Source organism: Anopheles nili, chromosome 2 (assembly GCF_943737925.1).
Source record: "Anopheles nili chromosome 2, idAnoNiliSN_F5_01, whole genome shotgun sequence".
Classification (NCBI taxonomy): Eukaryota; Metazoa; Arthropoda; class Insecta; order Diptera; family Culicidae; genus Anopheles; species Anopheles nili.
In genome coordinates this window covers 27,684,471-27,703,383 of record NC_071291.1, presented here as the reverse complement: position 1 = coordinate 27,703,383, position 18,913 = coordinate 27,684,471, and the positions used below count along the sequence as shown (strand labels likewise).

Here is an 18,913-nt window from a genome sequence, read left to right as displayed (position 1 = left end):
TCCGAATATCTTACCTCTTGGAGCCTTCAAAAACCTAGCAGTTCACAACATGTGCAAATGTCTCACATAACGCAGTGACGGGACGTGGGTTGGTTCATTAAAAATAAAAATTCTAAATTTTATTTTCCATTCCATTCTAATCGACTCGCTCGCCGTTTATCGTACACACGATTTCAGCAGCTCACTCCTCAGTACGGTCGCCGTTAATGCATACGTTACTCTATCATCTACGTTACGCGCGAATTACCGATTCATATTTAACTCGCTCTCCTACGCTAGCACGAAAATACGAAAACACTACGCTAAATTTACCTCTACATATACGCCGCATAATACATAAGGAAACGCAGAGGGGCACGATCGGCGATCGGCCATGCCACGTTCGACTAACCTAGCTGCATGATGAGAAGAAGCGTGATTCTGGGATGTGGTGTGCCGGACGCCAGGCGACCAAGCCGCAGGACTCCCGGTCACCTGAGCGACGGAAATCGATCGATTGAGGCGTGCCTTCAAGCAAAGGGCGCCCATTTTTTCGGGGAATTACATCGGTTACATCGGTGCGTTAAATGGAAAACCCTTGGACCCCTGGAAGACCGAAGCCCGTTAGTGTGGAGTTTAGTACGCGGGGTGGCGGCCATGGCCATGAAGGTCGTTGAAGGTCGTAGAGGAGTTACGGGGCTGTGTACGGTCGATCGGTTGTTCGGAAAATCGAACCCAAAATGGGGAGGATCGGATGGAGTATTGAGTAAAAGTTTTCACGACGAACGCGCAGAAATGCGATCCTGAGAGGACGCGCGTTCTGGTTGATTCATGGTTAAACGTACGCCACCGGAGTGCCGGAGAGAAAATCCCTTCCGATCGGTGGGGAAAACCACCATCCGAGGCAGCAGTACGCGTCCTACTGTTACTGTTTTTTTTTTGTTCAAGCTTTTGTCGTTTCGCATAACGCTTTCATTCGATTCGGTCGTTCTCCGTGTCAGCGGGGGAAAAGTTTTACTCAATAGTTGTACGGTCCGTACTGCGATCCGTGGTAGTATGGCTGCGGATAGAGCTGGGGCTGGGGGAAACCACCGTAGGGGTAGGGAGGCTGCTTTTGGGGGTACACTGAAACGGGAGAGAGTAGGTTAGCAACGTGGGCAAGTGGAAGGTGGGAGCGGTCCGCGAGGGTGTTACCAGGCATCAGATACTGCAGGTTCAACTGTTCTTCCTTTTCGCGTTCGCCCCGAAGACAGACGGCCGCACCGGACAGCAGGATCGAGGCCAGCAGACTGCAGGCCACACCGGCCCAGGCCACAATGTACGACCAGTCGTACGACAGACGAGTGTTGTCTCGAAGGACCTGCGAAATGGTGGGAGTGATTAGTTGTTGGCGTAGGGTTCACACTTAGGGAGTCTAATTTTAGCCGTAGGATTGAAAGCTTAAAATGGAGATTTTTCTAACTTCTTTAGACGAGAACGGGAGCGGCTCCATAAGATGCTTGCTTTAAGTCTTTACTCCTTTTTAACATCGTTTTACTTATGTTATACACAAAATCCCATGCAGGAGTATATTTCTAAGCACGAATGAGCCTTTTTGACGCTATCATTGAAACATTGAATGGTGGCCAAGGCTATGGGTTTGCATACTTTCCATTGAAATAATAAAGTTGTAGGCCATGTGTCGATATTATGGTTAATGAGAAGATTACTCTCTCCGAAAAGTCCAACTATTTCTGGATGTAGGATGTATCCCAAAACCTGGTTACTCACACCCTCGCTCTGTCTACTTACGGTGTTCCACTGCTGGTAGTACTCCTCGCCAACGACCTTTTCCTTCTCGAAAAACTCAACCGTGTGCCACAGACCCATGGCGCCGGCGGCGAGCAGGCAGGCAGTCAGCATCAGGATGGCAGTCGCCGTAATTGCGCCAGCCGAGCGCTTCCAGCATCCCGAGAGTCCCGTCCAGAAGGCGCAGAAGATGACGACAAAGCTGCAGTGCAGAGAGCAGAGTTAAGCACGAGTGTTGCAGAAAATGAGCGACTAAGCAACCGGATTTCACCGGGATCTTTACCTCAGGATGAAGGCGGCGATGACGGAACGCGCCAGATGAAGCCGAGTCATGATGTCATCGGTGAACGAGTCCGATTCCTTGTGCTCCTCGTTCGCAGGGAAGTAATCGATGTTGGAGCAGTGCGTTTCGACGGGCGAAAGGTAGATTTGAACTGTGGAGAGAACGAGCGCGAAGAATGGCGACAGTGACGGTGAGATAATGCAGTAGTTTGTGAGGTTTGATTATTTTATTCATTAATAAAAAAGCGGGAGGCGAAAGTGTGTCGCTTTTCTTTTCCAATTTCCTTGCCCTCCTGCGGGTGCTCCACATTTTCCGTTTCCACGAGCCGCGTAAAGACGCCGAAATTTTCCAATTCCCACTCAAACGCATTCCCGCCGCCCATCCCACACACAGCCACCCGAGCTGTGCATATCGATTTAAAACGATACGATCTCCGAACATGGGGCATGCGTTTAATGGCGGACGCGAGATGTGTGGAATGAGAAACAAAAAAAAAATGGGTGTGAAAATGGCGCACATTTAAGACGGGTGAAAAACGGCTCCTCCACGTGCGAGTTTCGGTGAAGGGAAAACCGGATCCGGGCCAGTACATCGCGACCGGTAATCTGGGACGGGTGGAGGGAAATGAAGCCACAACAGCAAAAAAAAAACGCCTCACCATTATATAGGTAACCGACCGAATTGCAGATCGTTCATGCATCCGTTTTTCATCCACCGATTGGGCACCCGCGTCGCGATCAATTACCCTACCATTGAAATACGTGTGTGTGTGTGTGCCGTCGTTTCCCTTCACGTTATTTGTTTCATCTGCGCCGCTAGAAATAACCACCCCCGAATACCGAACGCACATATGTGCCAATGGGGCGCGTGTCTGCGCGATAGCATGCACCTAAAATCCGCAAAGCTAGGAGGGAACTGAAAATCGGAACAAGCATTCAAAAAAATACCGCCCCCTTTCGTTGGGGGGTAGAACGCGTCGGGAAGGAACGGTACGGCACCCCAAAAGGGCCATAGACGGTTTCTCCTAGTGCAGCACGACTGCATAGTGCATAATGCGGCGAATGTATGTGAGCTGCGCGTACGAAACGGCACGTTCGCATTATGCGTTCGTTGCACTCGCGTGCCGATGGCAGACGCCAGACTAGACCTGGGATGGGTGGGAGAGTGAAGGGGAGGGGGGGGGGGTGGTCTGGAAAATGAGCGCGAAAGGGAGAAATTGCACCCTTTCGGAAGGCACCCGAGCGATCTGCTGCTGCGCGCCTGAGGCCTACTAATCAAATGGGGCAATAAAATAAACCCGCCCGGGCAAGGCACACGGAGCGGATCGCCATTTTTTTCTTTCCTTTTTCGGGGCCGGTGAAAAGCGCATCTACTCGCGTTTGATGCGGCGCCTATCAGGCCATCGACCATCGGCGCGAGAAGAAAGCGAGAGTGCGCCACGCGAGATGCGCGCGTGGTGCTCCGTAATGGCGCATAATTTTCTTTCATTTTTCTTTCTTCTTCTTTTTTGCTCACCATTTTGTAGCGCCTAATGTGGCATCCACCCCCACGCCCCATCGGATTGATGCGTAGCGACGGTGGTTTTCGGATTCCACGGCCGCACGGGTTTGTGCGCAATTATGTCGAAAGTTGTTGGCGGATCAAGTGTCAATCAATTTGCTGGTGTGTAATCCGTACGTGTGGGAAGGCGTATGTGTGTGTGTGTCTGATAAGTCCGACGGTGTGGCCGTGGAAAATTGGCGGGAAATTGAGCGGAGGAGTTCGCTCGTTGGTCAGGCTTCGTTTGCGCACCGTGCCAGTGACCGATCAGGGACGCTAATGACGACCAAGTGCGATGGCCAAAAGCCCCGGAGTAGTTTGCAATCATTGTTTAATGAACCGGCGAATTGGCGGCATTAGGCGAGGAAAATAGCATCATACAAAACAGAAATCGGAGACGCTTTAATTGAGTATGTTTTGAGATTGTTCACTTTTCAAGATTGAATGCATCAAATAGAGTTGTATCCATAAGGCATGTGGGAATGCATACTTGATCAATCTTTAATTTATTTGAAACAAAAGTGTTATTTGGTTTGACTATTAGCTTAGTAAGTAGACTGTAATGGGGTTGTAGATTGGAAGTTACTTATGTTGTGGAATTTCCCACTGTTTGAGTAATTTATAATTCAATTTGATGCTGATTTTAACCATCTGTACCATCCATACCATTTCTTGTTTATTCATTGGCACAAATCAGCTCTGCTCATTTGAATTGTTTTACGATGCAGTAGTTGATAAGATTAGATTAGCTTGTCATATGAAGATTATTATTTCTGATTAACGCCATTGTGTTAGTCAAACTCGAACGAAATCATATATTGCTGATTTTCGTATGAATTTCAATTGGAATTCAAATCGAGGAAAGTTACATATTTACTTCTAGCAGAAGCTAAATATGCATTGGTTGAAACAAAGCATAATAAACAATGCCTCAGAATGTGCTCAGACTACTAGATCAAAGTTACTTCCCAACTTAAGGCGTGATTTTTTACCGATGTCAGTATCGGCAGGAAGCGGCCACAGTCCAGTGGGACGTGGTTTATTTACCCTTTGCAAACTTCGCCATGCACCAGGACCTACAAAGCCTAAGATAAACAAATAATCAACTAATTAAATTTCAGGTTGACGACATTTATAGCCATTTGCTGTTGTGTACCTCATCAACTCGTGGAACCATGCGAACGTTCACCAGTCGATTGATAAACTTTACGCAGCCGTCGGAAAGCTTTTACGCCAGCTTCAAACAAACATTTTGGCTTCCAGTCACGATGTTTGTACACCGCGTCCTCCACCTCTTTCACCTGGTTGTGGCCACCGAAATTACACCGCCATCGGTGTGAAGAAATCGGTCACTCCAACGGACCGTAACCGCTCATAAATATGCTGTCAACCGTTATGAACCCCACCGATGGTCGTCATCGATCGCCTCACGATCCGGCCCCCATTGCAACGGAATGACTCAATCGCATCACTTCGCTAACCTTCAAAAACAATCATCCGCTAATGCCGGTCGGACCACGCCGCACAAAATGGCGCCCCCGAACAGTGGACACGCACGTGCGCGTATTGCCGTTTGGCGGCAAAGTTCACGCGAGTCGGAGAATCCGTGGCACGATTACGCAAGCCATGTTCCGCAAGTGTTTGCACGCGGATGGGGCTACGGCGCATCACACATGTGGTTCATGTGGCGCAATACCCAACCGGGCCAGTCGAACCCGGGGGTGGATGGAAATGACTGGGGTCGCAAATGGGGTGTGCAAAAAACGTCCGCCGAAAGTGGGGAGAAATTCGCAATGGTTGCAATAAAAATAAGCGATCGTTTTTGTCCAACATTTCGATTTGTTTCGCGCTACTTCTGCAAAACAACAACCAGCACAAGGACAGTCGGTGGCCGGAATCGTTGATAAGCCATTCGTTTGGTAGCAAATTGGACCAATCGTCCATCAAATCGTACATCGAAGGTGTTTAGATTGCACGTCCGCGGTGGATCGCCAAGGACACCGGATGAAGCCGAGAGAGGATTACGCGGCTCCCGAGCTTGCGATGTTTGTGCTCCATTTTTGCGCGAACTTTGTGTGTTTGGCAATTTTTTGTTTGTTTGGTTTCACCCCGTGCACATTCACGTTACACAATTCCCGTATTCTTTACCGTTTTTGTGCGATCCGGCAAGGCCAAACGAGCGAGTGGGAAGCCTTTCGGTTCGAACAATCGAGCCATCAATCAGCCCATCCAAGCAGGCGAGGCTTCGGCCAAACATTTGACGGTTCGGTGGATGAGCAAAAAGGTGGCCACTTCGAACGAACGGACTCGGCCATCCATTCTGGCTGCGTTCCGGGTTGTCTAGACCCCAGGAAGATTGCTGATTCGCTACTGTTGCAGGCTAAGCCTCACCGGAACGGCCCGCTTTGGCTTCTCCGTTTCCCGTGACTAATTAACCGTGGATTTGCAACACGAGGAGCATAGGAAAACTTCTCGCTCTGGGGCTAACCGTACGCGAAACTGGACGCTTTCCGCTCTGCCAAACGAGAGTAAAAGGTGTTAAACACTCGCCCACTGGCCCACACGCCCATTAGGGGCTCGAGGGTTTTGTGGCAGAAAATGGAAACAATTTGCAAAATAAACTAGCTTGCCAGCTGCCATAAATCGCGCATAAGCGGTACGTTATTTTGCTGCTACATCGTTTAGGGCTCATCAGCCCATCTGGACGCCGGGATGTAGTGATTTACGAGGCAGAACAGCCTCCCTTGGAGCCAATGGTTGGCACGCTTCTCGTTTAAGTTCGCTTCACCGCGAAGATCCCGTTCGCAATGGGGCAGAAATTCGCTTACCGCACATTGGCTAGCGGGAGGAAAATACATCCGCCTAGCTGAAATTGGTTTCCGTGCAACGGGAAGTAGCGTTTTGTGTTCTTGTTTTTTTTCCAGCGTCTGACCCAAATCTCAGATGTCACATCTGGCCATCAGCACTAGCTGCGTGGAGCTGGGTGAGATTTTGGCTGTTGAAAAGCGATCGGTCATCAATCATGCTGGCGATCCGGAAAGCAATCTGCCGATCTCCGTTTTAATCCGATGGACAAGAAACTAGGCAAAGGTGTCATGGAGTGAAAAATGAAGTGGCTTCGTTGTGCTTGAGCATTTCTTACGCCACACGGTGAGCTACATTTGAGCTTTAAATAGGTTTAGAGATAGTTATAAAATGATGAAAAATAAGCAACGAAAAATATCATCAATTTTAATCTTATCAAAGATACGGATACCTTTACTGCATTGTTAATCCATTTTGTAATGGAATTCAATGAAAAAATCAAACTGCACTCAGCTGGGAAATAGGTTTCGATAAAAACATTGACCTATTTTCCAGTTTACAAACGTTTTTGATTACATTCTAAACATCTCATTGAAAGTAAACTAGTAAACATCAAAACTAAGAAAAATGTCATGCTCTATTGTTGTAGGCACACAGTTGAAACTGCTTCAATCACATTAAGCCTTTGATTAAAGCTCTCATAAAATAAATATTTGATCAATGATAATAAAAAGAAGCTTCTAAATCGCATCCGCGGTATCCTTTACCAAAGGTGATTGACCATACTGGCCACACACTAAAGGAGAAAGGTTTGCAAAAGATAAAAGATAACACACAAAACAAAATGGCCACTCTCGCAGGTACCGCACATTTTACTTCTAATCCTCACGCCTTCTCCCGTCTTGAGAATGGTTGCAAAGCACAAAAAGATAACACAAAAGAAAAGCGAATTAAATTCTACAAACAACCCGCGCTATCGGGCCGCACCTAATCGGACAATGGGTGATCTTTTTGCTACGAAAAATAATTTCCTTCCTCTCCTTTGAGGCAAGCCTTACCGATCGTATCGCAGCGGTACGAGCCTTTCCGCTTGATAGAGATGGACGGGAGGGCGCGATAGAAAAATCCACCCCCAAAGATCTCAAAAAAAAACTCTCAAAAACTCCGTAGAAGATCGATTGGCGGCCAGAACCACCAAACGGGTGGATAGTGCTGCCTAAAACGGGGTTAAAATTCAATTAATTCTACCCCCTCAAACGCCTATTCGCCGTGATCGTGAGCAAAGTTCTAGCTTTCGGTCCGCGTCCGGTGAAGAAACTCATTAATTGCGCATAAAATCGGTTAAAAGCGAACAATTTATGGGCGGTGGAGAAGCCGGACGAAGGAACCGAGTAATTCCACTCAGTTTCCTCCCTCATTTTCCGCGCATCCGCGAGTGTACATTTCCTCTCGATTTTTTTCGTGTTTTGTTTTCGAAATCTGTGCTCTTTTTCCACTGTATCATAAATATAGCTTCGTTTTTGTGTGCTGTAAGATGGGTTACACTTTGCGTGGTTTTCCTCCAGCTTCTTAACGGGCTACCCTTAAAAAGCTTCGCATCGTTTACGTAACCGAGTCCGTATCTTACTTTTCACCTCTCACACCCTCCCGGTACCGTCCCAAACCCCCCCGGGGGGGCTTTCTCCTTTCTTTACCACGAAGAGTAACCGCGATGACTACGCGGTGTTGATGTGTGTGTATGTACGATCGCGTTCGCGGTTCAGTAACGCCGCGAAACAAAATCAATCTCCAAGAGCTGTGTCTTTACTCCTCCCCCAACCACCCGTCCCGTTTTCCTCCTTTCTCTCACCTCCTTCTTCCCCAGGGCCCCAGCGAAAGGGGGCAATGTCTCAAGGGAGCATGCCTCGATTGGGTGCAAAGCATGACCTAACGATCGCTCAATCGCTGCAGAAAAGCTCAAAGAAAGGGTGTACGAGCAAGCAGTGGGGCAAAATATGACCAGCACAGTGTCAGTGACTGTGTGTGTGTTTGTAAGTGTGTCTTCCCGTAGCTGCCATATGCTGCTATAGGCACGTGAGACGTGGACGATTAGAAAATTGCGGACTGCGCGAAAATGCGCCAGGAACTTCAACCCGACGGTCGGATAATTATGATTGCTTCGTCGAGAGGACGTACCCTTTGGGCCGGTGTTGCGGAAAGCGAACCTGATTATCGTCCGCCTCCCAACACCGGCCCCACAGCAGGATCGTCCGTCACGTGCGGGGAGGGTGTTCATTCTTTTTTTTCTTTTTGTTTTCTTCCTCCACTTTTCGGGAGACCCATTTTCACCGCTTTTATGTTTCGCCGGCAACCCAACGACCGTGGACGAGGCACCGATCGCTCCACCAACGATCAGCTCCACCGGGCGCGCCAAATGGCTACGGACCGGTTCGGGTGGCTGAACGGAGAGCATAATTTACGCCACACAGCACCGCCGGCAGGGCGCTTTCTTCATTTCACTTCACGCCACCATAAAGCTGCCGCACCGAAGAGCAACCGAAACGTGTTTAAGGTGGTGATGAAAGCAAAAATTGCACCTCACCCAATATTTATATACATGTAAAGGCGAGAGAAGGCAGGAGATGCTGTTTGACACTACGATTAGTTTTTGTCTTCTTGCGGTGGGTTTATGTTTATTTCATTTCGGCCGTTTTCCCACGGGAAGCAACCTTTCCCATCTCAAGGTTTGCTTGGTGCGCTTCTTCCCTTGCATTGTTTCGTCCGCTAGCGGTAAAGCAAACACTCGCAAACTGAACCCAACGAACGTCGAACCGTTTAGAGGCCCCCTTTTTTCGGGCCTTACCAAAAGGGCACGCTCCCCATTTAGTGGCTATTAGCGTTCTCGGCCGGCAGTGCGATGCCACCGGAGGAGTGTACGCGATTGTGGATGCTAATTTCGGCCCCCATCTCGAACGCTTTGATGGCACTCGGCCTGGGTGGTGCGTTGGAAAAACGGAAAAAGCGAAAAGTGTAAACTCACTCACCTCTTGGCAGTGCCAATTGATTTCGGAGGTGAGTGAAGGAAACAGAAAGGGAACCAAAAAAGAAACACAATAAGTCGCATATTCTTCAGGGAAAGATCTTGGCTGAACATTGAAAAAAAAATAAGAATTTTAACGGCAGAAAACTCGCAGCTCTCAAGGACGACGGAAATGTGAACTTGAGGGTGAATTTTCAAAGCACCGTGAGAACGGACCACCACCGTTCTGGCTGTCCACTTGAGATGGAAACCGAGCTTCGTTTCCACGGCATAAAGACACTGCTCCACATCTCAGACATCCTGAAGTTGAGATACACACCGGCGGCACATCGATCGACGTGGTAGCGATCGAGGGGCCATAAAAGTTGGACCAACCGACCAAACATCATCCACCGCCTCTCGTAGCGTCAGAACAATTAATTCAAATTTCCAGGAAACGTTCCGCGAAGCAATTTCAGCATTTCAGCTCCAGTAGATCGATCGGTAGCGTCTTTTGATGGCTATGTGGGTGTGTATGTGTGTTTCAGAAAGGAGACGAGAGGCAAGACGCGATCGATCATGATGCTACAAGAATACATTATTATCGTCGTCCCGCTTTATTCGAGATGATGGCATGGGCGAAGATCGAGCCACAAAATCGAAGTGGCATCAAAACCAACACAATGCAGCATCCGCATTACGCTGGAGACGGATTTGTGTGTGCATCACCCACCGTTGGCGATTCGTCACCGGTGTACGATCGTGATGAGACCGCAGCTCACCGCTCGTGTTAGTGTGAGGCCACGAAACAAAAGACTTCGAAGGCCAATCTCGCGCGGCAAGCGACGAACCTTTTCTGCTCTCAGCCTAGCCTAGCGCATTTTTCCTCCACTTTGACCAGCGCACCGCAATCGAAGCGGGGTCAAAGCAATCGGGCTACCTGAGGCTGGCTGCCACTGAAGCCGCTTCCGGTCGTGCATCAGAGAGAAGAAAGAAAAAACGACCGACCGAGCCCGAATGAGTTGTATAATTGTTTAAGTTTTTATGGGGTGCGCTTTCCGGTTCGAGGTTGCTTTGGGTACGTGAGTTTGAGCTCACATCCTAAAAACCCCAAAATAGCCTGCCATCTCGTGGATGCCGACTTACCGGACGATGCTGGAGGACGCTCCTTCGGGTAGCAGTACCGGAATAGGCCGCGTGTTCGGGTGTAGTAGATGAGCCGGTTGTTGAAGCTATCCGTCAGGGCGGCCGCGTCCGGATGTTTGGCAATAAAGCTCTGCAAAAGATGAAGAGAAGGAGGAGAATTAAATATATCTGTGTATACGAACGTAACAGCACCGGTGAGCGATAAGCGACGAAAATGAAAGTTTTGATCGATCGGTGATGGTGGATGTTTTTTGCTTCTGCTCATTTTCTTCCGGTTTCCCACCAGACCCTACGAATGTAGCGATGTAACATCAAAGAAGACAAAAAATAACTCCACCTATCCTTCCGATTCGTCCACGTTTTCGCATGCCGTTAATGGTTATGTCTTTTCAACCTAGCCCATCTGAGGCCCATCGCGGTGGAGGCTGAACTTGCGCTAAAACGAGCACCAGAGGGCCTGGGGCGGGAAAGCAAAAATAAACCAGCGATCCACCGGCTCGATATGGCGCGATCGGTTCGTGAAAGTGGCCTAGGAGTGGAAAGGGTACAAACGCACACACCCCACCGGGTTTCGAGTCGATTACTGACCAAGATGGCCTCATGAAATCCATCAATCAGTTTAACCGAACGGACGAGCAGGAGCAGAAGCAGGAGAAAAGGATATTTCACGCAGGAGAGAAATACGGCGAAAGAAATGCCACGTGGAAAAGGGCCACGAATGTTTCTTGGTGGTTGTTGCAGAAAATAAATCAGATCAGACGGCCGATGCGCAAGCCAAGCGAAAGGTTACTGAACTGTAAAGAACTGAACTTGCGATCGCGTGGCTCCTGCTGCGTTGCATCAAGCGTTGCATCGGCCCACCCGGTTGGGGAGATCACTCGATAATTAGTATGGGAAGTAACACGCGCCACAGGCAGCAGGAAAACCTGGTAGAAGCTCCGTCTGGAGCAAGAACGCCGTTTCCCGCAAACGGTCAATCGTAATAACTGTGCTACCGTTGGCATGGTTGCACGCGCAGATTAATTCAGTTACTACTGGCCGTGGGGTGCGATAATTACGGGTCTCGGACGCTGTCTGCATCGGCGTGGTAGTGTTGTGTTGATTATTTACACCGCTTTTCAAGGGCGATCGAGGGTGCGAAATGTTCTTAGCGAGGTGCAGCGGAAAATAGACTCGTTTCTAGGGATGTATCTAAGGGTCTCGCGAGCGATGCAGCTGGATGGAAAATTGTGCGTAAGTCTCCGTAACGCACGCGTAAAGTACAAATGCAAACGTGTGTGGAATAAAAAAGATTTTTTTATAAGAACTTATAATCGCTGCCACCGTTTTATAGTAGCGCTCAGAAGGAAAAGTTCCAATATGAGCATTAAGCACGCATAACAGGGAGCAATTTTATATGCTACTTTACGTCGGCATATGATCGTTAAGGTAACCGTTTCATGTGTTGTAAAACTTTGTTGGGCAAGAAAAATTAGAAACCATGTGTTATCACACTTCCACGACGAGCAGTCATCATGGACGTGAAGCTCGCGGCAAAAAGTCAGCCATGATGATGATATTTTTTTATTGTTTTAGCACCTAGGTGCCGAAAATCGTCCATTCACCAGACCTATCGGCTCGTCACGCAGCCGAGTCGACGTGACTTTTAGAATTCATACCGTATCACAGCTTTTTTTTGTTCTCTTCCTGAGCCTACGAATCAAAACGAAGGCACAGTTATGAAGCTGAAATAAACCGCACTCGGCGTCGCTTCGCTTCAATGACAAATTGTATTCAAATGCCCCGGTGCTGGGGAATTTTTCGCGGCCACCCGTTCGCCGGGTTCTGGCGTCATGCATTCCAATTGTAGCCCACACATAACCGTGTGTGTGTGTGGGGTGGGGGCTTAAGTAATCACGCTTGGGCGGACGAAAAAAAATCCAAACAGCGAAGTGGTAAATTGAACGAACTAGAGAGAGAATGAAAAGAAAAAATGTATGAAAATAAGAATGCCACAATTCGTCGCCTGGCCAATCATCGAGCGATTTGGGCCGCAGAATTCCCAACCCTTGGGGCTTTCGTTCTGCGACGTGTGGCCGCCATATTGGTGGGTGCTTTTATGAATTCCTTCTTGCGATCCGTCAGCGATTAGCAACCGCGAACTGGCTGTGTACCTTTTGGTACTAAAATGGTTCAATATTCCATTTTTTGCTCTGTTGTTCCTTCGCTCGCTCCATACGACTTGCAAGGCACAAAATATGAGAACAGCTTTTCGATCGATCGTTCGTTCGGCGTGATTGCGAACCGGCGGGTCCTGAGCCACTTCTGACTCCCCGTTAGAGACGTTGGAAAGAGCGAACGAGAATGCGATCGACCGGGAGCAAGCGAGAGGCACTCGATCGAGCAAAAGAATGCGACAGAGCAGGGACTAACACCAGGGAGGCAAGCATCAACCCCCGGAGGACCGATTACCGTGTGGGCCCTAAACCGGGGGTGAAATTGAGAAAGAGCAGCAACAGCAGCAAAAGCGGACGCAAACAGGTAGTGGTGCTTTTGCACCGGGACGGCGGAAAACGGTGACGAACGGGAAGCGGCAGGAAAGTGGAAAAACCACTTGCGGACTATACATCTAGCTGCGTGGCTTGTCGATGGGCACGGTTTCGATGTTGTGTGTTTATTTATTTTTTCACGTTCCTTTTTTATCGTTCGCTTCCTTGGATGAGATTTTTTGCTTCCTTCTCGCTATTATCCATCGCCTTCTCTCTATCTCTCGATTGCGCTCCCTTGGCAGGTTTTGTGCCGAGCGAAAGGCCGCAGGATTGTGCTGGTCCTAATGTGTGCTGGGAGTGCGAAATGTGTTCCATTTGTGTGCCTGTGTGCGGTGGCCAAAGGGTCTCGAGGGTGCGCGTGTGTTTGTTTGCCTGAATGGAATGGAATCCAGATGGCTGCAGAGCAGAGGAATGCAGCATGAGCCCGCAGGATGGTCCAATGCGGGAACACACCCGCTTCGAGGTGCTAGCATCGTGTAAACATACGTGGCAGCAGCGCTGCAAGATCACGTCTCAGAGATGTGCTGAAGTGGAGACGATCCCTTTGGCTCGGGGTGCGAACGAAGAAACACCATTCCATGGGATGGCAACTTCCAAGGCAGCTTTTCTTCGATCGCAACCATCGGTAGGCGTCTCTGGCTCTTCGCTAGAGGGTGACATCTTTTCGTCAAACGATAGAAATTCCACACACACTCCCGCTGGTGTCGATTTGTATGCAAATTGGCTGCTGCGTGACGCTGCGTTAGGGGTTGCCCTCGCTGGGCTAGGGCCCACACACGAAAGCAAAATGGTCATATGTGGCGCATCCGCATCAGCAACACGTAGGCACGAGGAAAGTTAGCAACAACCAACACCCCGGGGGAACTTTCTTCTTTTGCAACCAACCGTACGCACAACCTTCGGCTGGAACGAGAATACCAATGGTTGGCAGTTTTTTGGTAGCCAAAAAATCAACAATACCCTGCTTGATGTTATTATTTTTTACACTGACGGTTCGCGATGTAGAGCTTAATTTTGCGGTCTCCAAAACATAGCAAAATGTTGCCTCAACGTCAAGGCCAACGCAGCGACGTGATCGTGAAAAATGGATTCGGTTGCTGTTGGTTTTGTTTATTACCATTCCCCTTTGCCGGGTTCCCATGGCTGAAGATGGCCCGGCCGTTTGTATAATCTTCGCGGGTTGAATAACATTCCGACGTTTGAGGTTCGTTTCGTTGCGCAGGAGGTCATTTCTGCGAAAATGAACGGAATGTTCAACTGTCGTATGGCAACCTGGGAGCTGGGATAGGTTATAATTGGGCTACTAGGATGCAACGGCACGATGGTACGATATAACCGTGGAACCGTAGGATGGACGCTAATTGTGGCTCGAAATTCCTTTGCGAGCTTTTTTTCTCCCCTCTTTAAGAGATGCATCTGTCGAGGTGGGACGAAGTCACCACACAAAAGCCTGTCCCTCTAAAAATGCGCAATGAAAGCATCCGTTTGTCATACGCCAAAGGGCCGAGGAATAGAAAGTTCCACCGCGCCATTGCACCGGTCCCGTGCAGCGAGTTCGTCCAACTCGCCCGTGCAACAGGTTCGTCACTTGCGCTCGCGTTGATGTCTCTCTCGCCCATTTCGCTCGCGGCGATTCTGTAGCTTGTGTCGCATTGTTTGTGCTGGAAAACCACCCTGCCAACGTGCGTTGGAGATCTTGTTCTCGCTAGAAAGCGACCTGTATGGCGTACCTGTATGTTGGACCGCTTCACCTCGTAGCTCTGCCAGTTGTCTGTCGAGAAGGCGATTGCCAACAGGGCAACGGCGATGATGGCGGATATCGTCGCGAGCGACAGCGTTACCGCACTGCAGGGCATCTTCGCGGTTGATTCAACGAGATGACGAGACGACAAGATGAGATGGGAATCACCGGGGTCGATGCTGGTCGCGTACACACACCCACACTCACACACAAGTCGTGATCACGTCCACACAGCTCTCGGGAAAAGCTGCAGGGCGCGCGCAAATCAAACAAGAAAATCAAATAATACTACTGCTAGGACCGGATGCGCCTTTTCTCCGCTAGATGTCGCTCTCGCTCACACTGGTAGTGTACGTACAAAAGCGCACACACAACCGTACACACAGACACAAACACACGTTAGCACTGGCACTGCGGATGCAAGATCACTGATGATCGCTCGCACTGGTGATGATGGACGATGAGTCTCGTGAGCAAGAGGAAAAGATCACCCCGTATCAAGGAAAGAGCCAGATCCAGCGAGCTTTCCTAGCCGGAAGGACACGTCCTGTAGGACTATGCACACGTCGAAACCGCTCGATCGCAAGGCTCGATCACATCGACAGAAGGGACTGCCGTTTTCGGTAGACTCCTTCCTAACCTCAATTGCTTTACACCGGGCCGGAAGGGTACGTCAGGGAAGGTGCGACTAGTGTGCGGGAAGCTTATCGTGATCGACGTGGTGCGTACGCACCAGGCACATGAACTAGATCACCGCGGAACGAACGGAACCCAGCGATCTTGGAATGGCCGCAAAGAAGAAAAAAGCCCACCGATGGTAGACTCGCACACTCCTACAAGCAACCACTAATACAAACACGCACACACACACACGTTAACAACGGGACGGGTAAGAAAATGGAATGACGCTGCCAACACTTCAGTCCGACATCTTTGACCACTGAGACTCGACTGAGAGAGCGAAGGCGGCCACCCTGGTGCGGAGTTTCTCCATTGCTGCGTTTTCCTCCCTTATTTTCTTTGCGATACGATCACCCAGGGTTGTCCGAGGCATCAGAATCGATAGAGGTGAAGGTGTCGAGGTCTGTACGCGGCTTGTTAGAAATTGAAAAGACATTTCAGTACACTATTTTCATTGTAAAACCATTAAACAAGCACTTTGAATGTTGGACATTTGCAGAAAAAACGAAACAAAAATTTTAGCAATTATAATTTTGCTAAAAATGTTAATTTTAACGAATAAAAACTGTGCCATTGTTACAAAGTATCCTAATTTCCCGTTCTATATATTATTATGAGCTGATGACAATGGGTAGAACGGTGTTGCAAATAAATAAGGCATTGAAAATGATCGATTGCACGATCGCTATCGCTTAAGCTTTTGTAATTTGTTGTTGTTACTACTGATCATCAATTTTACATAAAGAACAGATCATCCTGCAAACTTACAGCTTCCATTTTGAGAATGCATCGCTCCTTCGACATCCCTGCAGCAGACAAGGCTTAGTCACACCAATACCTGCAGCTCGTCGTCATTCAGCGCAGGTTCAACGTCTCAAGATCGCTCTCGATCGCCACGATATCCCTCTCTCTTTCTCTTTATATTTTTTCTTTCTCCGTCACTCCCTCGTGCACCGGGGAATGACACAAGTGTACACCTACACCGTCGCAACGGGAACGGAACCCGTTTGCTGACTGGTGAAACTGCACCCTCACCCCCTTTGGCGAACATGAAATGGGGCTCGAACTGGGAGGGTAGCTCAGTGTGAAAAACTAGCTGCAGGAATGTAGGCTTCCCGTTTCCCGCACACACTTACGCGCATGACTAGCCGCACCACGGATGGCTCAGCTGACCGACGGGATTGCGAAAAGGGGTGCACGTTTCGTTGGTTGAATCGGCAAGGATCACACCCACCTGCGATCACCGTCAACCGGATTGCACACACAGTTCGAGCCTGTCGACAGGTAGGGCGATTCGGTACAGGTATAAGGGATTGCAGTTGCAATCGTATTTGCAGTCACTTCGTCCCGCAGGGACACCTTACGGGGCGTTATGAGGTAATCGCCTGGCCGCTTTTATCCCGAGCCGCGTCCCAATCCTGAGGGTGTGAAAATTCACCACACTGAACCATCGTTTAAGCAAATGTCTTGACACTTTGCGAACCTTTTACAGAGACAACGGTACCGTTACGATGTAAAGGACATGTTTTATTATGGAGTCTGAACCGAGTCATAACCGAAATGCAAGTTGAATTTGCACGTTGCTATCCTTTTCCTACATTTAAGAGGTTTTTGTATCTAGATTCACGGAGTTTTATTTGTGGACAATGTTTGAAATACTTATCTTTATTTAGTAAGTGCCATTTTGCACCAGTGAAGTGTATAATTATTTTACATTAGATAATTTTTCGCAGTTTTATTCGGAGTGATGTTGTTTAAGGTAAAATTTACGGGGGTATTTTTACGAATGCCTGTGTAATACAAACATTAATGTATCTACGAATTCTTTCGATTCCTACCTGCATTCATTTTCAAACTCTAGTAAAATCCTTTTTCAACACCGTATAGAGATACCCCTTGAGTCCTTCATCCTTAATCTAGGACCGGTAATATCAATCCCTTCGCATAGCAGTAAGTAAAAACAGTAGTAGCAGTAAAGAGGCTTCAATGTAACCAGTGATCAAACCATCTTCGAGATAGTATTTCTGCTGATCATATCGTGAAAACTACCCTGTTTTTCCAGCGCGATCGTGCAGAAAACCGTCCTTCATTCCATTACATTTTCACGCTCATGCTGCGTGGGAGCTTTACGACACCGGGTTTTGTTACCAAAACTACCCTGTTACAAATATCAAATCTACTCCTGATATTACCCTGTTACAAATATCAGCAATATTAGCACGATTCGTTCCATTTTCAAGCGCTGCAATTAAGTTTTCTTGAAGCTCCTTCCCAAGCTAAATCGAAAGAGAGATTGTAGTCCAATGTAGGCTGATCAGCAACCGTTGAATGATCAATGGAAACAGTCTCGTTCTGGATAAAAAAGGATTTCAAGAATCCTGATTATTTTTAGTTATACATTTTTACACTATCTGATTTACTCGTTTCCTCTCGGGACGATGTTGTTTACGGGAACATGTACGAAACATTTTTACGAATTACAAAGAACTCATCACCCACCAAAGGGCCCTACGGGCTTGTTTGGAGGTTCGCCCTGTGATGGCGCGCAAATTGCGTGCGTACTGGTTTCCACCCTCGGGGTGAAAAACTTTCTACTCCAACCGCAAACCGGCCTGCCGGCGGGAGTCGCGTTTTCGGCCAGAAGCCTCCCCAAAGGCCTCGCGAGAAGACAAACGACACACACGCTCACGGGAAAGGACGGCCTGAGCCAGCAAACCCCATGCCCGTAGGGCGTCATTTCTCCACGGTGCAGTTTTGCGCACTGCACACGAAAGACCCAGCCCAGCCCGAGGTGGAGTCCTTCGTAAGGGAGCAGCTGCTACGGGGGATCCAATGGGCGAGCCTGGCATAGCATAACGCATTAATAAACCAACAACAACCACAACAGAATCAGGCACACACGTGCCCGCGCCTTACTCGTTGGGGTGGGTTTTGAAATCGCGAAAGAGAAAGGGGTGAAAAGTGACCGTCGCAACTGGGATGGGCTTTCCCGAGTAGGTGACCGAGGGTGGGAGGCCTGTGTGCAGGGAAACGAGGAAAGAAGCGCATGGGAAGGTTGACAGAGAGTCAGCGATCGCATACGGCACATGGAGCCCGGTCGATATCGGTTTTGTTTGTTTCATTTACTTGAACGACCCGAAAGGCGGTGAAATGTCTCCCCGTGAGTGGGCTTTCTTCGTTGGAGCTTTCGTTTTGTGGTTTTGAAGCGGGGAATGCCAATGCGACCGAGGCAGAGGGCTTTGCTGGGCCAACGTTTTGGATCCGTTCATTCATGCGACCGCCTGTAGGGTGGCTATGTGTGTATTGTTCGGGATCATTATGATCGTGTTGCGGTTTTTATTTGATTTATATAATCGAGCGCCGTTTTGTGGTTGATGGCGATGAAAGCGATTGTTTTGTAAAAGCTCTGCTTCTGATGTCGTACC

The 18,913-nt window shown here is 48.7% G+C and overlaps 1 protein-coding gene across 1 annotated transcript; it reads right to left on the bottom strand.

Moving 5' to 3' along the window:
* Positions 1-133: 133 nt before the first annotated feature.
* LOC128730845 (transmembrane protein 235) lies at positions 134-14,922 on the bottom strand. The gene is made up of 6 exons (XM_053823927.1): positions 14,797-14,922; positions 10,539-10,668; positions 2,051-2,201; positions 1,771-1,969; positions 1,174-1,339; positions 134-1,104 (listed from the first exon to the last, which is right to left on the bottom strand). The coding sequence occupies exons 1-6, from the start codon at positions 14,920-14,922 to the stop codon at positions 998-1,000; spliced, it is 879 nt and encodes a 292-aa protein (XP_053679902.1). The 3' UTR covers positions 134-997.
* Between the last annotated feature and the right edge of the window lie 3,991 nt (positions 14,923-18,913).

Coding starts and splice junctions, on each gene's coding strand:
- LOC128730845 (XM_053823927.1), bottom strand. CDS start 14,922: ATGCCCTGCAGTGCGGTAACGCTGTCGCTCGCGACGATATCCGCCATC. Junction 10,669..14,796: donor TGAAGCGGTCCAACATACAG/GTACGCCATACA, acceptor CATCTTTTGCAG/AGCTTTATTGCCAAACATCC. Junction 1,340..1,770: donor ACTACCAGCAGTGGAACACC/GTAAGTAGACAG, acceptor ACCATTTCGCAG/GTCCTTCGAGACAACACTCG.